The 19,405-nt window shown below is 36.6% G+C and overlaps 1 protein-coding gene across 1 annotated transcript in view; it reads right to left on the bottom strand.

The window, feature by feature from the left end:
• LOC107593144 (glutamate receptor ionotropic, NMDA 3A-like) overlaps nt 1–5,440 on the bottom strand; it is a 75,389-nt gene extending 69,949 nt beyond the window's left edge. Inside the window, exon 1 of the mRNA XM_016282751.1 lies at nt 4,848–5,440. Coding sequence (XP_016138237.1) covers nt 4,848–5,306 — 459 coding nt within the window. The 5' untranslated portion in view covers nt 5,307–5,440. The remainder of the gene's footprint in view (nt 1–4,847) is intronic.
• Nucleotides 5,441–19,405: the final 13,965 nt, after the last annotated feature.

The raw sequence follows: 19,405 nt of genomic DNA, 5'->3' as shown, positions 1-19,405 counted from the left end.
AACCATCTAATGTATTCCAGGCCATATCATCAACTCCAGCATTTTAGCAGAACATCTCATTTGACACTGATGTCTGTGAAACTGTCTCGGCGTATGACATACCTGACTGAGTGTAATGCAATGCGGCATCTATTTCTGCTTGAGAGAACACACCTGTCAGAGAAACATTTTCTCCTATAGAGCAGGTGGATCATAACAATCCAAACACAAACCTAACACACAAGCTGAGGAGATCTGTTGTGGCCTGAGGGCTTGTCCACATCAAGCTGCATCTCAGAGTGAAGCCAAAATCTCGACAAAAATGAATCTACATTGACATCAAAGAGAGAGAAAAAATAACATAAAACTCTGACTCATATTATAGGCCATTTCGGGTAGCACATAAATTGAGGGCATGGTAGATAATTAGTTAGGTCAGGTCTTGCATAAATTGTTTGACAAGCACCTGATTTGGCGATTACGCTAAGCCTGCCATCTTTGAAAATGTGTCTTGTGTCCTATATCTAATTACTCATCTAGATTTTTGTAATTAATATTTGTTATTTTGTCAATTAGATTTCTGTCCAGTCTGGTGGATCTAAATTACACAGGTGACACATTTTCATTGTCAAGGACAAGAAAAAAACATAATAATCTAAAAAGGTGATTACATGTTAGGATTTAGCTATGCCTTCAACATAACATGGATAACAGGGATGACAGCAGAGGCGTCATGCCCATTCAAAGTGAGCGCTGAGCGTGATTTCACCAAGTACAACATGTTCCTGGATCAACATCCTTGTTGATCCTGGAACAACATTCCAATCAACCAATTAGAATAGAGATATAACTTTTCAGGAAATGTCAGTTTTAGGCTTACAATCAGGATTAGGTGCTTCTACACTCTTGTTAATCAGCTATCATTTCCCACTGATTTTAGGAATAAATTATGGGTAGGGTTAGGTTTGGATTGGCGGTATGGTTCCGTTCTGGGCAAGAACTCCCTGCGCCTCCATGCAGCCTAGCATGGATGAGAGCAGGGAGAGCAGCGATAACCCCCCCAGGGTAAACAGAACAGAACCAACATAAATGTATTGCAGATATCGTTAAAGTTCAATAATGTTATGTACACATTTTAGAATTAGTCTGATTCAAAGGAGAATAAGAAGGCTGAATCCTGACTGACAGAGGAGGAGTTGGGGATGGAGGAGGGTAATTAGCTATTGAGCAATGCGAAAACTGCTGATAATACTGAGGGACCTTATATATGAATACTTAGATAGGTGTCGTATTCCCATAGGTTGATGGGGATCAGCTGAGAGTCAGCTGAATCGAGCTTGACTAACGTGACCTGCCAGAACTAATGCTATGCTTGATTAATGTTGATCCAGCATCATCAAAAGATCTTGATCCAGGAACATGTCTTACTTGGCAAAATCATGGCGACCGGGCACATGCCCCCTCAGATTTCTGATCCAAGTGGATTTTAAACGCAGCTTCCACAAAAAAATAGCCGAATAATATTTTTTATATTTGATACAATCACACCTGTGTGATTAGATCGTTCAGTGCTGCACAGCATCATTTGCTAAATTCAAATCTGCGTTCGTGCTTTGGCTGGCGCTGAGCCAGAGACAGACGCGTTTGTACAGCGCTGCATTATAACCAATCACATACAATTCTGTTGAGCTTATGAATGCAATGGCTAATCAGAGACGTTCAGATGAGTCATCGCTGAAACGCTGTGTTTTGTTCACTTGCTCGCTGACTGTGCAGATGTGCGTATGAATGTAAGTAAAATATTCATTTCACAGTGTAAACAGCTTCAGGGATTTAAATGGGAGTTTTGGAGAGTGTCTGAACTCTGGCTAGACTGAAGTGAAAATGTTCTTTTATAATGTAAATGTTCTTTGCTCTCTGTAAAATGAAAATGTTATAATAGGCTATAGTAACTTACAATATTGTTATTAAATTCACATTAAATACAAAGTCAGTCATATTAAAAATATTGTATGGCATGACACCCATATCTGGTAGGCCTTTACGTAAATAAAAAGTCGGGTTTTTATGTGTTGTTAGTAGATTACACTATCTACTTTGCCCATCACTTATAGTTTAAATAACAATCTGGTGCAAAACGCATTTACTTATGTTCGAGAATCGAGATATTTCCTAATATAGTTAAAACGTTTATTTTATTTAGAGGGGGGGAAAAAAACATAAGCCTGTGTCAGTTATACAGTGCTTTTGTGGCTGCTGTGTCACGTGACAAGCATAACGAGTCCACCCCCCCTCCCCCTCCCCCCACTCGTGCCCCCTCAAAAATCATGAGTGCATGACGCCCCTAGATGACAGTAACAGGGATATGAATTCTACAGTTCATTGAATCATTATTAGCCTTGTGCTCAAGGTCATAACACTAGAAGATGTGTTTATTCTAATAAATTATGACAAATATATTTTACTAAGCCGTTTCTTTACTGTAGTCTTATTACTTGAAGGCTTTACTTTTTAAGATTGTCGCCTGCTGATTAATCTAACAAAATGTAAAATAAAGTGATTTAAAAAAAGAGGAGAATCTTGTCCTTGAAGAATTCACATTCATCCACTGATGTAGCCTATTACAGATCAGTATGTTTTCCACGTTTTTTTAATATAACTATTTTGTTGTGACAATTATAACGTTTCACAACTAAAACGCTATAAATAAAACACTAAAAAAAGTGTTCTATTTATTTTGTACGCATCTAAAAAGTGATAATGTTTTGTCGATGCAACTGTCCAATAGTAATCTTAGTAATCTTAATGGAAAGTGTTGGAGCGAACTGTTGCTATGGTTACCTCCTCGGAAACGCGATTTCTGTTTTGGAGCGTACAATTACCGCATTCGGGAAAACTTTTTTGTTATTTAAACGTTGTTTGAAAACAACTTTGAAATGCATATGTTATGTAATAAAAACATGCATACGGCCCCACAAAGTGCTTTAACCACTAAGGGTGGGAATATTTGGGGGAGGGGTGTATTTCAAGCATTAGGCTAATTGGGGGGATTCAAACCTTAATTACCCTTCGCCTCCAAACCCCCCTAAACTCACACCAATTCCTGTGCGTTCCCAGTCAACAGATGCACGCAAGTTGTATTTGAGCATAAAACGCGTCACAGATATCAAGCGTAGCGTTAGTTCTGGCAGGTTACATTCGTCAAGCTCGCATCAGCTGACTCTCAGCTGATCCCTATGGGAATACGACACCTATCTAAGTATTCAAATATAAGGTCCCTCAGTATTATCAGCAGTTTTCGCATTGCTCAATAGCTAATTACCCTCCTCCATCCCCAACTCCTCCTCTGTCAGTCGGGATTCAGCCTTCTTATTCTCCTTTGAATCAGACTAATTCTAAAATGTGTACATAACATTATTGAACTTTAACGATATCTGCAAGCATAACGAGTCCACCCCCCCTCCCCCTCCCCCCACTCGTGCCCCCTCAAAAATCATGAGTGCATGACGCCCCTAGATGACAGTAACAGGGATATGAATTCTACAGTTCATTGAATCATTATTAGCCTTGTGCTCAAGGTCATAACACTAGAAGATGTGTTTATTCTAATAAATTATGACAAATATATTTTACTAAGCCGTTTCTTTACTGTAGTCTTATTACTTGAAGGCTTTACTTTTTAAGATTGTCGCCTGCTGATTAATCTAACAAAATGTAAAATAAAGTGATTTAAAAAAAGAGGAGAATCTTGTCCTTGAAGAATTCACATTCATCCACTGATGTAGCCTATTACAGATCAGTATGTTTTCCACGTTTTTTTAATATAACTATTTTGTTGTGACAATTATAACGTTTCACAACTAAAACGCTATAAATAAAACACTAAAAAAAGTGTTCTATTTATTTTGTACGCATCTAAAAAGTGATAATGTTTTGTCGATGCAACTGTCCAATAGTAATCTTAGTAATCTTAATGGAAAGTGTTGGAGCGAACTGTTGCTATGGTTACCTCCTCGGAAACGCGATTTCTGTTTTGGAGCGTACAATTACCGCATTCGGGAAAACTTTTTTGTTATTTAAACGTTGTTTGAAAACAACTTTGAAATGCATATGTTATGTAATAAAAACATGCATACGGCCCCACAAAGTGCTTTAACCACTAAGGGTGGGAATATTTGGGGGAGGGGTGTATTTCAAGCATTAGGCTAATTGGGGGGATTCAAACCTTAATTACCCTTCGCCTCCAAACCCCCCTAAACTCACACCAATTCCTGTGCGTTCCCAGTCAACAGATGCACGCAAGTTGTATTTGAGCATAAAACGCGTCACAGATATCAAGCGTAGCGTTAGTTCTGGCAGGTTACATTCGTCAAGCTCGCATCAGCTGACTCTCAGCTGATCCCTATGGGAATACGACACCTATCTAAGTATTCAAATATAAGGTCCCTCAGTATTATCAGCAGTTTTCGCATTGCTCAATAGCTAATTACCCTCCTCCATCCCCAACTCCTCCTCTGTCAGTCGGGATTCAGCCTTCTTATTCTCCTTTGAATCAGACTAATTCTAAAATGTGTACATAACATTATTGAACTTTAACGATATCTGCAATACATTTATGTTAGTTCTGTTCTGTTTACCCTGGGGGGGTTATCGCTGCTCTCCCTGCTCTCATCCATGCTAGGCTGCATGGAGGCGCAGGGGGTTCTTGCCCAGAACAGAAGCATACCGCCAATCCAAACTGTATGCTAATTGTCAATCATCTTTAACGATAGTGGTCCTGACAGACGTAAGTTGCAATTAAAAAGTCAAACAAATCAACACACGATTGAAAACAGGAGCAGGTTTGCTGCTTAAATGAAACGCGTTACCTGGGTTTTGAGAGGCTCTCCGTGCTCAATGATGCTTATAAAAGGAATTTCCAAAAAAGAGGACATAAATTCCATTTGCACTATTTCCTCCTGCGTCTGAGGGAAGGCGAGCACAGCCGAGACCCCCTGGACCACTATATCCTGACACACACACCTGAAGAGCGACTCGGGGTCTCCGCTCGGGGCTTCCCGAGCCACCACGTCCAGGCTCAAGTTGTACGGAAGAAAGTTGTTGCCGCTTTCGGCGAGACCGCTGAGGGCGCGGTGGAGAGCCGCCCGCACCCGGACCGACTGGCGGGGAGGCAGGAGGGCACCCAGGCGCACGGTGTGTCCTATCCGCGCAAGGATGTGGCAGGGCTGCGGGTGAGAATGAGCGGGCTGGACGAGCAGGGTATGGAGAAGGAATATTTGCGATCCCAAATAAAAGTATGCCAAGAATGTGTAGAAGATGAAATTCATCCTGCTTCACTCTTAACGGTGGTGATGAGGCATTGTCAGAAGATAGCATTGCTCGCCTTGTTGTCTGGTCTTTTCTTTAACGTCCTTTATTGTTTTTTTGTTTTGTTTTGTTTTGTTTTTAGTGCAGGATGGTGTATGAGGAGTGATCTATGGAGTTACTGTGTGAATGTGATACTCTGCTCAGGAGAGGAGGGGGTTTCGCGAAAGGCGGGGATGTCATTGCGTTCACACCCAAAGAAGCGCTGGAGAGGCGTAATGGTATCATTAGGAAAACGACTTCAGAGCATAAATACAGGAACTCTCTTATTAAAACCTCTTTTTACACAAAGGCGTGTTTTTTAGTGTTCAATCGTCATGTTGTTCGGGGTTTCAGAGAGGAAGCCTCATATATAGCTGATTATAAACAAGATTCCAACTTAGTACTGAAGTCCTCCATACAGACATTAACTGGATGCAGCAGGTACACGCACACTTAGAAATGTATATGCCATTCCGAAAAAAATGTTTTAAGAATAAAGAACCTTTTGTGGAATGGAAAGGTTCCATGGATACTGAAGGTTCTTCATTGACATACTGTTATATATATAACTGTTGTTGTGAGCTGTATGAAGATTATTCAAAATATGCTTGGAAAATAACTGGAAATCAAGCCTAGCGTTAGTTCTGGGAGGTCACGTTAGTCAAGCTCGCATCAGCTGACTCTCAGCTGATCTCCATTAACCTATGGGAATACGACACCTATCTAAGTATTCATAGTATCAGCAGTTTTTGCATTGCTCAATAGCTAATTACCCTCCTCCATCCCCAACTCCTCCTCTGTCAGTCATGATTCAGCCCTCTGATTCTCCTTTGAATCAGACTAATTCTAAAATGTGTACATAACATTATTGAACTTTAACGATATCTGCAATACATTTATGTTGGTTCTGTTCTGTTTACCCTGGGGGGGTTATCGCGGCTCTCCCTGCTCTCATCCATGCTAGGCTGCATGGAGGCGCAGGGAGTTCTTGCCCAGAACGGAACCATACCGCCAATCCAAACTATATGCTAATTGTCAATCATCTTTGACGATAGTGGTCCTGACAGAACAAGCAGTTTTACACAAACATTACAACATTTATTGGAGACTATCATATAATCAAGTCTGTAATTATAGAATAAACAAGCTGACTGAGGGATGAAAACACTTCAATTAACAAAGAAAAATAACATAGAAGAGAGATATAACAGAAGGCAGGGGATGGTAAGTGGGTCACAGTTTTGGACCCAAGTATCAGGGATTCGATACGGCCCAGTCATGCGGTAAAATGGAATCTGATGAAGGTGGACTGAAGCCTCGGCCAATCACATACCCTGTTATACGCTATAAAGAACTAGAGTAGCATGGAATGTGAAACTAATGTAGAATTTCCCTTAATTACTAATATTACGCACTAAAAGCTGAATAGAAAAAGTCACTGTTCATGTTTGTTTGCTGGTTTTTCCTTAGGTGTGGTGAATGAAATGTCAGAAAAAAGTACAAATCTTTGGATTTAAAGTAAAAAAAATAAAATAAATGAGAGTCAGCAAATATGCTCAATTGTTTGAAGCTGGACCCTTCTCATATTTTTGTGTGCTGAAGTAAACAATAGCAGGGGACATGGTACAGGTTTTGCTCCAACAGCAAAAGGCCAAAAATCCACTATCAATATTCTACCACATTCCCAAAAAAGTTATAATTATGAAACATGGATTACCTCAGTCAGAGGAAAGAAAGGTGCAAATTTAATGTCACTCCCTATCAGTTGTATTTCAAAGAGTATGTAAAGCCAGTAAGTAAACATTATGCAATGTAGTTCATTCTTGTCAAAGCTATATGCAGTGCCACACTTAGCATATTGCATACTGCCGATTCATTCAGTCAGCAAATGAAATATAACAAAACAAAATATATTACACTCAGCCTCATAATTGAAGAGATATCATTCATAATAATACGCTTTTATAAGATATAGAATTATATAACTAATTGAAAAATTTAGTTAAATTCTAAATTAAATTTATATCATTTTAATTTATAAATATATGTAAATTTAAATTTATTTTAATTATATCATATTAATTATACAGAGATATCCTAATATTTATATGTGTGTGTGTGTCAATAAACATTAAGTTTATTATATAATATTAATTTATACACATACAAATTTGAATCTCCACATCACCGCAGCTCCTTTGTAAACCCACAAGTAAAATGAACTGTTTTGACAAAACTACAAGAACATGAGAAACTCTTGGAAAGTGATAATTGATAATGTACAAACTCATAGCAGTGATTACATCTTGTTTTTTTCAATCAGGCCTCCTCGAAGTACATAATGAGGTTGGTGTGCAACATCATCCAGCTTGCAGGAACACTCAGCCTCACTAGGAGCCCCTCAGTCACAGCTGTCAGCTGAACGTTTTTCTGTAGCGCAACCACCCCAGCCAATTTCCTCGAGACCACATATTGATCAGAGTGCGTGATCAACTGATCTGGAGCTCTGCTCATGGCTAATACACACCAGAGAGGTCTTCTTGTCTCTAAAGGTTCTCTGATAATAGGTGAACAACATGTGTTAACTCCTGAAAGAAATGAGTGTTATAAATGACCTGTAAGAAAGTGACTTTCAGAAGGTGTTACTAGACTGTGGCTGAAATGTGTAAATATTAAAAGGGTCAATGAAAAATAAGGGTTTGTGATAAAAAGGGAAAATCTTTACTTTTAAACATGTACTCTTTGTACATTGAATTTAATCCTCTTGTCCTTTTATTTCCCTCATATTTGTTTTAATGTAGAATCTTATCTCTTTTTAACTTGTACATTCTTTTGTTAAATTTTTAATTATTGCCTTTTATCGTACTGGATTTTTAATTTCTTATAAAGCATTTCATGGCTACTATTTTTTTTAAGTCTTCTTGTCTCTAAAGGTTCTCTGATAATAGGTGAACAACATGTGTTAACTCCTGAAAGAAATGAGTGTTATAAATGACCTGTAAGAAAGTGACTTTCAGAAGGTGTTACTAGACTGTGGCTGAAATGTGTAAATATTAAAAGGGTCAATGAAAAATAAGGGTTTGTGATAAAAAGGGAAAATCTTTACTTTTAAACATGTACTCTTTGTACCTTGAATTTAATCCTCTTGTCCTTTTATTTCCCTCATATTTGTTTTAATGTAGAATCTTATCTCTTTTTAACTTGTACATTCTTTTGTTAAATTTTTAATTATTGCCTTTTATCGTACTGGATTTTTAATTTCTTATAAAGCATTTCATGGCTACTATTTTTTTTTTATAATTTTTCTGTAACGTTCTTTGACTGTGTATGAAATACTACTGTATATAAATAAATACTACTGTAAACTTGCCATGCCAAAATCAGTATTACAGTATTTTCATGAAAGGATTAACAGGAATAAACTCTAAGTAAAAAGTGACAACATATTTTCATGCATCTGATTGCAGGCAATTTTTTCTCAAATATTAAAAGTGGTTTTGTATTTTTTTTAAGAAATAATAATATAAAATTACAAGTAGCCAAACTACATAAAGCTGAGCCCTCCAAAACAAATCATGCAATGGTTAAAAAACGTAACACTTTATATAGGGATCTACTATTGTCATTTTGCATTATTGACACTATTTTCCTAATTAATGCTGTTCAGTTGCTTTGTCACAATCTGTATTGTTAAAAGCGCTATATAAATAAAGGTGACTTGACTTGACTTGACTTATAGGCATGCATATTAATAACATATTGGCTGTTTATAAGTACTTATAAAGCATATATTCTGCATGACCATATTCTACATCCCTAATCCTACCCATTTAATTATTGCCTTTTATCGTACTGGATTTTTAATTTCTTATAAAGCATTTCATGGCTACTATTTTTTTTAAATAATTTTTCTGTAACGTTCTTTGACTGTGTATGAAATACTACTGTATATAAATAAATACTACTGTAAACTTGCCATGCCAAAATCAGTATTACAGTATTTTCATGAAAGGATTAACAGGAATAAACTCTAAGTAAAAAGTGACAACATATTTTCATGCATCTGATTGCAGGCAATTTTTTCTCAAATATTAAAAGTGGTTTTGTATTTTTTTAAAGAAATAATAATATAAAATTACAAGTAGCCAAACTACATAAAGCTGAGCCCTCCAAAACAAATCATGCAATGGTTAAAAAACGTAACACTTTATATAGGGATCAGTTCTCACTATTAACTAGTTGTTATCGTTGACATGATTGCAAAGATATTATTTAAACTGAACTGAGCTGGATGTTGACATCACTGAATTCAATGATGAACTGTCTTTAACTGAAAAATGAGTGTTTACTATTGTCATTTTGCATTATTGACACTATTTTCCTAATTAATGCTGTTCAGTTGCTTTGTCACAATCTGTATTGTTAAAAGCGCTATATAAATAAAGGTGACTTGACTTGACTTGACTTATAGGCATGCATATTAATAACATATTGGCTATTTATTAGTACTTATAAAGCATATATTCTGCATGACCATATTCTACATCCCTAATCCTACCCAATACCTCAACTTAACAACTACCTTACTAACTATTAATGAGCAGCAAATCAGTAGTTTATTGAGACAAAAGTCGTAGTTAAAGGGCACCTATGCAAAATCCACTTTTACATGGTGTTCGGACATAATTGTGTGTTGGCAGTGTGTTAACACAACCACCCTAGTGCTTAGCGTTTTAACCGTATTTGTGTGCGTACATTTAAGTATGTTTAACTGATCAGCCTGTGAGATTAGTTTGCGCCATTCGTAGCACGGTCAATTGACAGGTCAGCGCGGCGCAGCTCTGTAACATTGTGCTGTTTCATCCCACTTTCAGTGCATTTGGCTTTCCATACGTACAGCTAAACACCGGTTCTCTCGCTCTCAGTTATGTTGCTTCTACCAGCCGTTTATTGCTGTAGATATGCAATGCAGAGACATAAATGCAACGACCTCTTCTGGAGATGGGGCGGGAATATGCAGCTCATCTGCATTTAAAGCAATACACTCCAAAACAGCTTTTTTAGACACACCCCAAAAATGACATTTTCCAGCTGTTATAATAAATGATCTGTTGGGTATTTTGGGCTGAAACTTCACAGACACATTCTAGGGACACCCAAGACCAATATTACATCTTGTAAAAAGGGGCATAATATGTGCCATTTAATAGTTTGTTACTAGTGAGAATTGGACCTTAAAAATCTATAATAAAGTATTAAAAATATCTACAGTATGTAGGTTCACTGCTGTGAAAACATTATTTGAATTACAGTATCACTGTAAAATCATCAACTGCACATGACGGAGATAAATTACTTCAGATAATCCACCAGAATCTTAATGCTGCATGGCCAGCCACCTTTGTAAAAAGATCCCATTTCGTGAGTTCCCTTTTTGAGGTGAAGCAGAACCCCGTCTTACCCTTCTGTTTTCTGACAGAGAATCGTGACGATGCAGTAAGGCGGTCAGCTTTTAAATGTCATGTTGCCGTTTCAACATTCCTGCGACGTCCGCAGTTCCACATGAGCGTGAAATGTAACAGGGTATGAAGGGGGGGGGGGGTGCTTCGTATACTCCTTAAGCCAGGTGACTGAAGCAAGGAGAATCACAAATCTTCAAAGCTTATGAAAAGAAAGGGGATTTTCCACAAATGCCACAGTGTTTAAATGGCCCAAGCTGTTCTTTGGGGATGACAGATGTAGATGATGGTTTTTAAATAAATTGACAGGGAAATGCTTATATATATATATATATATATATAAAGTTACAATGCGGTAAGTTACTTCACTGGTATAAAACTGTCAAATATCAAGGTCAATTTATCATGCACAATGTATAAATGATTGAAAATACAGTAAAGGATGTCACTATTGTCACACACTTCTAAACAGATGGCTTTTGCTGAATCGCCGATGCCATTCGTTCGCAGTTCATTATCCTCTCAGATAACAGTGAATATTTCTTTCCTCCTTTCTCACTCTGTTTGAAAATTCTCATTCATCGTGCATCTGTCAGATTCGTCCATCCTTAATAAACAACCTGTCAGATGGTTGAAGCACCTCAGGTATTTAAGAGCCTTGAGAATTTAGCAAGCACTCATGAATATGCTGGAACCTGCGAACTGGGTTATTCAGTATCAGCATATGGTTTGTTCGGAAAATGTCCTGAAAGGTATAGGCTACAGACAACTAAAAATACATGAATGTCATTGAATTAGACAAAGCAAAAGGAATTTACTGGAAACATAGCACATAGACACTTTTGTAGCGCATAAAAGGTACGGTAAACCACTTTGACAGACCTTTTCTTTTTCCACAACTGCTGTTTTGGTGTATCCATGGTTACCAAGCAACAGATTTACCTCTTAAGTTAAGTACACTTGACACGTGCTTTGAAGCTCTTGGCTCCCTCCAGCGATGAAAAGCTTTAACGATGTTCACTCTCGTCTTGCTTCTTTTTTTTTGGTCTCTTTATTTTCCCGTTTTTCTATTCCCTTTAGGCCGGATGCCTGTGTAAGCACTTCTGGACACATTTCACACTTTGTAAACTCATAAAACCGCTCCGAGTTGAACTACCGTGCTCTCAGCTACCGGTTTCCCATATATGGACTTCCTAAGCGCCTCAAAAGCATTCTGATTGGCTAGAATAAGAAAATGTCCATGTTTTATTATAATTAGATGTTTTATTGACAGAGATCTGTGTGATTAGCCGGACAGTTATTTACAGTGATTTTTAAAGATTATTTTCTTATATTATTTCATAAAATTACAGCACCGTTTTGCGGTGAGGATACTGTGCAGGCTAGGCTGTAGCATAACACCATTTATTCAATCTATTTGTTCAAAAAGCTGATTCGTTCAGGAGCGAAACAAGTGAAGTGCCGCTTTGTGAGCAGTGAAGTAAAGGGTTGCTCTTAATTTTACTCTTAATTACAGTTAGGCTACTTCTGATGTAATTGCATTAATACGGCAGAGAACAACTCTATATAAAATTAGAATTGTATTCTATACAATCCTATATAAAACAGCAGTGAATTGAACATCAAAATTTAGCATCTAGCCTAATGTTAAAATGCTTTCGAAGTAATCTTCTCTCTTTAAATACTTAGGTAAATTCAAGAATTAATTTATGCAATTTTATTTGAAAGAATTAAAAGCAGTTTCATGTCTATCCTTGTATTGTTCAGCTGGTCATGGTTGATATGGGATTTAGAAAGTAAATAAGTAATGCAATACTTTTTAGATAGAGTAATTAGTGCAGTAATCTAATTACAATGTTGAAAATATATTAATACCTAGTAATTAATTCTTTTTTTTTTTTTACAGTAACTTATCCAGCAATGTTCATGAATTGGTAACAGCTGATTACCTGCGCTTCAAATTACAACATTTATTATTATTATTATTGACTGATATTTAGGAACAACGACGTTCTTGCTTATGATGTTGCTTAAAATGTTACATATTACAATCCTCAGAGTTGTTTACTATAATCATGCCCATTTTATTAATATGCACTGCGATCCATCTCACGTGTTCTGTCATGATCAGAACTCTAATAGGCTATCTCCTTACTCTTGAGGTAATTTCAGAAATGTAACTTTGTGTTGATGCAGTAGTTGATTTGTAAGTTAAATATTGTAGCTCCCTCCAGCCTTTTATTTAAAAGCAACAGTGAGGCACAGTATTTCTCGTCCTTTGTGCATAAACTTCATTTAGTCAACAAAGCATTGTACCCTTAAAAATAAACCTCCCCTCTTTCACTCTTCTGTTTTCAGCCAATCACCTAAAAATCGGATTTCAGTTCTCAGTGAAACTGGATCGGGGCCAGAGGAGCTTAAGGCAGATCTCAGTAATGTGAACTTGTTGCCAAGACTTTCTTAATTCTCTGCCTCATTACGTGAAAGCCTAACAAGAAACCATGAGACCAAAAAGGTCTAGACACCTGGACACCTGGCGAGAACCTACGGAGGCAAAGGGTAAACCCAAAATAATGAGCCACGTGGGAAACAAAGTTGGCACAAATAAGACCAGCCTCTGAAATATAAATGCAGTTGTTGCAGATAGAGAAAAATCTTTAAAGCGCTGCAATGTCACATATGTCATTCAAAGCATTTGTCTTCTTCATTTTAGCTTGTTTTGCCTAATATTCAATCAAAATTTTACAGTGCATCTCATTTCCTCTGCCTTAATTTTAGTGTTTCATCTTCCTCTTGATATAAAACTACATCACTCGTTTTCATTTCTCTAATTCATTCTGTTTATCTTCCCTTTTTAGCAAGAGACTTCAATTCAGAAACACAATATTCAAATATATGGAGTCTATTGTTGGGTATGACACTATTTCTGTCATTTCAGTCAGACCGGCACATGCTTGAGTGCACATTTCTAAATATGTCACATGACATTTTAAAATATAATCTTCTGATATACGTGTTGTCAATTGGGTTTTCATAAAAAAATCAGAAATTGGGATTTGAATGAAGACAAAAACCATACAAAACATTTTTGTATTTGAAAATTTTTAATTCAACTAGTTCCCAAAACATTTCCCATTTTCTTTTAGTTTAACTTGATGTACTAAAGTAACTAAAACTGAAATAAAAAAATAATAAAACTAGACGTATAAAAAAAAAAAAAAAAACTAAAAAACTCACACGCACAAAAACTAACTTTAACAAAAATTCAAATACACTATAATTCAAACTATTAATTCAAACTATAATAGTATCTCATTGAAACAAACACTTTACAGCTATAACAAAAATTTAAACATTTGACACACAATAAAAAAAGATAAATCTGACCGGCAACGAAACCACATTCACTCTCTTCGCCGGCCTCTTGTAAATGTCACAGTAGGATTCTGGCTGGAGAATTCCCGTCACGATCAGGCCACGCTCTAAGAAACTCAAGCAAAGCTTAGTAGAACAGGTGGATTCGTCTCTTTTGTGTGAGCTCGAGAGGATTCTGGATTAACCCCTGTATTAGACAGTATATTCACATCCCACTGCGCTGCCCAGCCTGCTGAAAAACACAGCCAACTACCATGCGGTGAAATTCCTCCAGTGTATAAAGACTGGAAGAACACCACACCATGTTCCACATCCCTCACACACTTACATTTACTTATTTATTGACTTACAAATAAGAATATATACCAGTGCTTTCGAAAGAAGTCTCTTATATTCAGCTGCTTTCATTAAAATACATTGTGAAATATCAGTTTTAACAACAGCAGTCTCATCATGAGACCATAAGCCAAGCCTCATGGGTCGTTTGCTCTACACCAGCTATGCATAATCCACTTTATGGAAGTTTTTTGTATTTATTTTTAAGAGTCGGAAATAAAACAGATGTTGTGATAAAATACTCCCTTGAAATATAAATGCCAAAAAAAAAAAAGAGAGAGAGTAGAGTCTGAATGGACCGAATGCACTGCGAGAGTTCTTTTATGCATCCTAAGGAATATTGCCCGTAACTGATTAATATCAGTACCTCGACTTATTAATAGCAGGCTCTCTCAGTCAGCTTTCATAAGCCCAAACTGTCCATAGTCTTCTAACTTCTAAAATAATATATTTTTATACTTTGTCATTTACTTGTAGTCAATTGTTTTATATATTTTTTATAATCAGTGCTAGTTTTATTTGCAGTGCTTTTTGAGAAGTGCAGGTCATTCACACTTAGGCCTATATTATATTATTTTTTATTTTATTATTGCTTTTAATCAAATGCTTTAAACTTTTTTTTTTTTTAAAGAAAATCATTGGGGAATATTCTTGCAGAATTTTGCTGGTAAACTGGACAGTGCAATGAAATGATATCTCTTTTTTTATGTTCATTTAATTTAAAGTTTTTGTAATATTGTATGTGTCTGTTAATTTTAAATATGCCTATATAGTTTAGATTTTTATTTGTTCATTTTTATGAATTTTAGTACATCAATTCAAACTCAATAAGAACGATAAATGTTGCTTTGGCAGCTAGCTAAAATAAAGTAAGTTTAAGTTTGAACTAAAATCCGATTTGACGTATCAAAATCTGTATTAAAAATGTTTTATCAAGACTTGAATGCGGGGAAAAAATGCCCATGTTCAATGCTAACCTGTATTTATTTACTGCATTTGATTGACATTTGAAAGTAAACTAACCAAAAGGACATCAGATCTATTACCTTTTTGCTTTATTTATTTATTTTTTGCTCATTCGTTTGCCAGAAAGCATTGATATATGGATTTGGAGACTACATGACATTTAATGTTTCAAAGAAAGAGCACAAGACAGATTTCTACTTAACACATGCAGTAATCCGCTAAATCTCTTGACATTAAATAAGCAAAGTTTGTAAATAAGGACACAAGCTGGCATTGAAATGAGCGCTCTGCATGAAAGGGAACCAGCTCTCGGTGGTAAACACCAGCGCTGGCTGTTTTCGCCGTACATCGTCTTCAGCCTTCATATGCAGCTGTGACAAATTTCCCAGAAGCCCAGATGGGTCATCTCATCTCACAGCAACATTAGCAGTTTAACGGAGGCCATTTAAATTATTCACGTCCTTCTTGAAAACATGTTGAAATTCGAGGGCTATATTTGCATAGGACATTCAAAAAACATTTGATTTGGTCAGCATGCAGAAACCAGTGGAGACCAAAGAGGATTGAAGCATTCTGCAGTGCTGATGACAAATATGCCGAATGACAGCTGCATGGAGCGAGACGGCAATTGGCACAGATTTGAGTGCTATAATGATATTGTAATCAAGACTTGAGTCGCCTTGCATACTGCTCTTTTAATTTGGGAAAAGTTCAATATTGCCAGGCTCATGTGTAAAGCCACTAAACCTGTAGGAACAGAAAACATGTCAAAGACAACAACACAAATGTTCAATCTGTTTTTGGCCATACAGTGAGTCAATGGGGCCAAAATCTGAACTTTTTCAAAACATCTTCTTTTGTGCTCCACAGAATACAGAAAGTCTTAGGTTTGGAATGATGTGCAGGTAATAATGAATGTCAGAATTTTCATTTTTGGGCGAACTATTCATTTAATAGACTTAATTGTATTAAAAGCAACTTGTCTCAGAGCACATTTCAAGACGTCAAAACATAACATCTGATGATCTGGAAAATATTTAAGTGAGCTAGTCAACTGAATATTTAAGTAGAATGTCTATTTCTACGTAGAAAATTAAATGATAAAAATGTATTGAACTAATTAAATATGCTGCAGTACACACACAAGGGATTGTGGGATATCAAAGGCAGTGAAGGATATATGACAGTCATTTACTTGTAGTCAATTGTTTTATATATTTTTTATAATCAGTGCTAGTTTTATTTGCAGTGCTTTTTGAGAAGTGCAGAGACAGAGAGACAGACAGATAGATAGACAGATAGATAGATAGATAGATAGATAGATAGATAGATAGATAGATAGATAGATAGATAGATAGATAGATAGATAGATAGATAGATAGATAGATAGGGCTAATTAAAGAGGTAGTTCACCCAAAATGAAAATTCCATCATCATTTACTCACCCTCAAGTTGTTCCAAACCTGTATGAGTTTCTTTCTTCTAAAGAAGATATTTTGAAGAATGTGTTAAACAGACTTCCGTAAAATTTGTTTCCATACTTTGGAAGTCAATGGGGACCAACAACTGTTTGGTTACCAGCATTCTTCAAAATATCTTCTTTTGAGTTCAACAGAAGAAAGAAACTCGTACAGGTTTGGAACAAGCCAAGGACCAGGTGTTTCACGTCACACGCTCAAAGCACACCTTTCCTTCTCATCCACTGCAACAAAATAAGCTCTTAAGAAGCTGTTCCTCCATGAACCGCCTGCTTACAATGCTTCCCGCAGCTGAGGGCTACAGAATGACTCTGTCAAGGTGAAAGAATGAGTTTCCACACGATGATATGGGGGGGGGAATAAGGAATAGGAGGCTAAGGAAATGTTTCTCCCTCTTGTGAGCAGGAACAGCTGAAGTAGAACAATCTTCAAAGAGGAAATGCTGAGATGTAGATGTAACGGTTATCAGTGGTGCTTCCTCTCTATCTCGGTCTCTCCATCCTAAGACAATGATATTCAGATGGGTCTTATCTGCATCACATGGTCTAATTGAGTTAACTAGACATAAATGCCAAAAAAAAAAAAAAGAGAGAGAGCAGAGTCTGAATGGACAGAATGCACTGCGAGAGTTCTTTTATGCATCCTAAGGAATATTGCCCGTAACTGATTAATATCAGTACCTCGACTTATTAATAGCAGGCTCTCTCAGTCAGCTTTCATAAGCCCAAACTGTCCATAGTCTTCTAACTTCTAAAATAATATATTTTTATACTTTTAGTCATTTACTTGTAGTCAATTGTTTTATATTCACAATTACACATACGTATTTTTCTAATTATTGGGCCAGATATTCACTTGTATGTGAGGCACAAACTTCAGAATTAATAGATTTAAACAAACATATTGTTGTACAAATGTCTCCAATAATACTTCAATCGACAAAAATGAGAACACCACAGACATTTCCATGATTGTTCCATGACCTTTGTGACAGGAATGACCACAGCTTATCTTATGTCATATATTGTATTTAGTGCTGTCAAACGATTAATCGCGATTAATCGCATCCAAAATAAAAGTTTTTGTTTACATAATATACTGTATGTGTGTGTGCTGTGTATATTTATTATGTATATATAAATACACACACATGCATGCATATATTTAAGAAAAACATGTTACATTTTCATATTAAATACATGTAAATATTTACAAGATATATGCTGTAGGTGTGCGTATTCATATATACAATAAATTTACACAATAAACACACATTATTTAAACAAAAACAGAATTTTGGATGCGATTAATCACGATTAATCATGATTTGACAGCACTAATTATATTATATTATTTTTGTGATGGAGCAACTACAGCTCATTATTATATTAGTACAGCAGTTTGTCTCATATGCTTAGGTTGTAAAAGCATTACCATAAAATCAATTTGTGCTTGTTTTAAAGAACTTGGTAAAGAGTATATTATTTTCTGTGGTTATTGACAAAATGTCCCAGATGTCGATTGCGCTTAACTTGTACTGAACCCGGAACATTCCTTTAACTAAAAGAGCTAAATCTCAAGTATATATAAACTAGAAGATGAGCTGTGTAAATGAGGAGGTGAGGTTATTTCATATAGAAAAAAAACCCCTGCACCTGCGTCTAAGAATTCAAGTTTCATCATAGATTTTTCCTGAGGTCATCAAATCCCGTTTTAGAACATCCTTAATCTAGCAGAGAGAATATTGACATTCCCTTTGTGCTCGATTCCCCCCATGCAGGCACATTTCCCCCAGATTAAGTCGGGAGGGAGGGTAAAAAAAAATATCTCCTGCTCTCCAGTTATATATTTATTTACATACATCTCCTGAATAAACGCAGCGGGCTCTGAGCTCGCCGGCAGGATCCAACTCCCTTTCGAGTGAGTGAAACTAATCCACTTAATGGTCCTGCCAGAGCCGGACTCACTTTAAAAGCGTCAGGAGATCCATGAGGAAGAGGGAACAACCTCTATGGTGACCTGAACGCGTTCAGAGGCGGATAACAGCAACAAACCCCAAAACACCCGTCGGTCCCTCCAGATGGACGGGATTGCGGGGACCATCTGGCCTCACTGTACTTTGACATTTTAAAGAGGCTAAAATAATGTATTTTGGACAGAGTTATGAGGTACGCAGCTTGTGCTTTGCCTGTATTTAATTCCCTGAACAGCTGATGTTCAATAGGCCGGAAGTATACAGACACCCCCTCTTAATTAAGGAGGCTCATAAAATCAAGAATACAACAATTTGGTCTCACATTTTCAGTAGAATGGGGTACTGAAGGCCCTCTTCTACTCTAAATGCTTGAGCTGAGAGAAAATAAACACTTAGGCTTTATGTGTTAATCAGTTCATCTTCAAGCCCAGTCTGATGTCTCTGACTCTGACAGACGTGTGCAAGTGGTTCATTTCCTGCAGGAGGAAGCG

Source organism: Sinocyclocheilus grahami, unplaced genomic scaffold (assembly GCF_001515645.1).
Source record: "Sinocyclocheilus grahami isolate Dianchi unplaced genomic scaffold, SAMN03320097.WGS_v1.1 scaffold165.1, whole genome shotgun sequence".
In the NCBI taxonomy this organism is placed as follows: Eukaryota; Metazoa; Chordata; class Actinopteri; order Cypriniformes; family Cyprinidae; genus Sinocyclocheilus; species Sinocyclocheilus grahami.
This window is presented reverse-complemented; position numbering and strand designations above follow the sequence as displayed.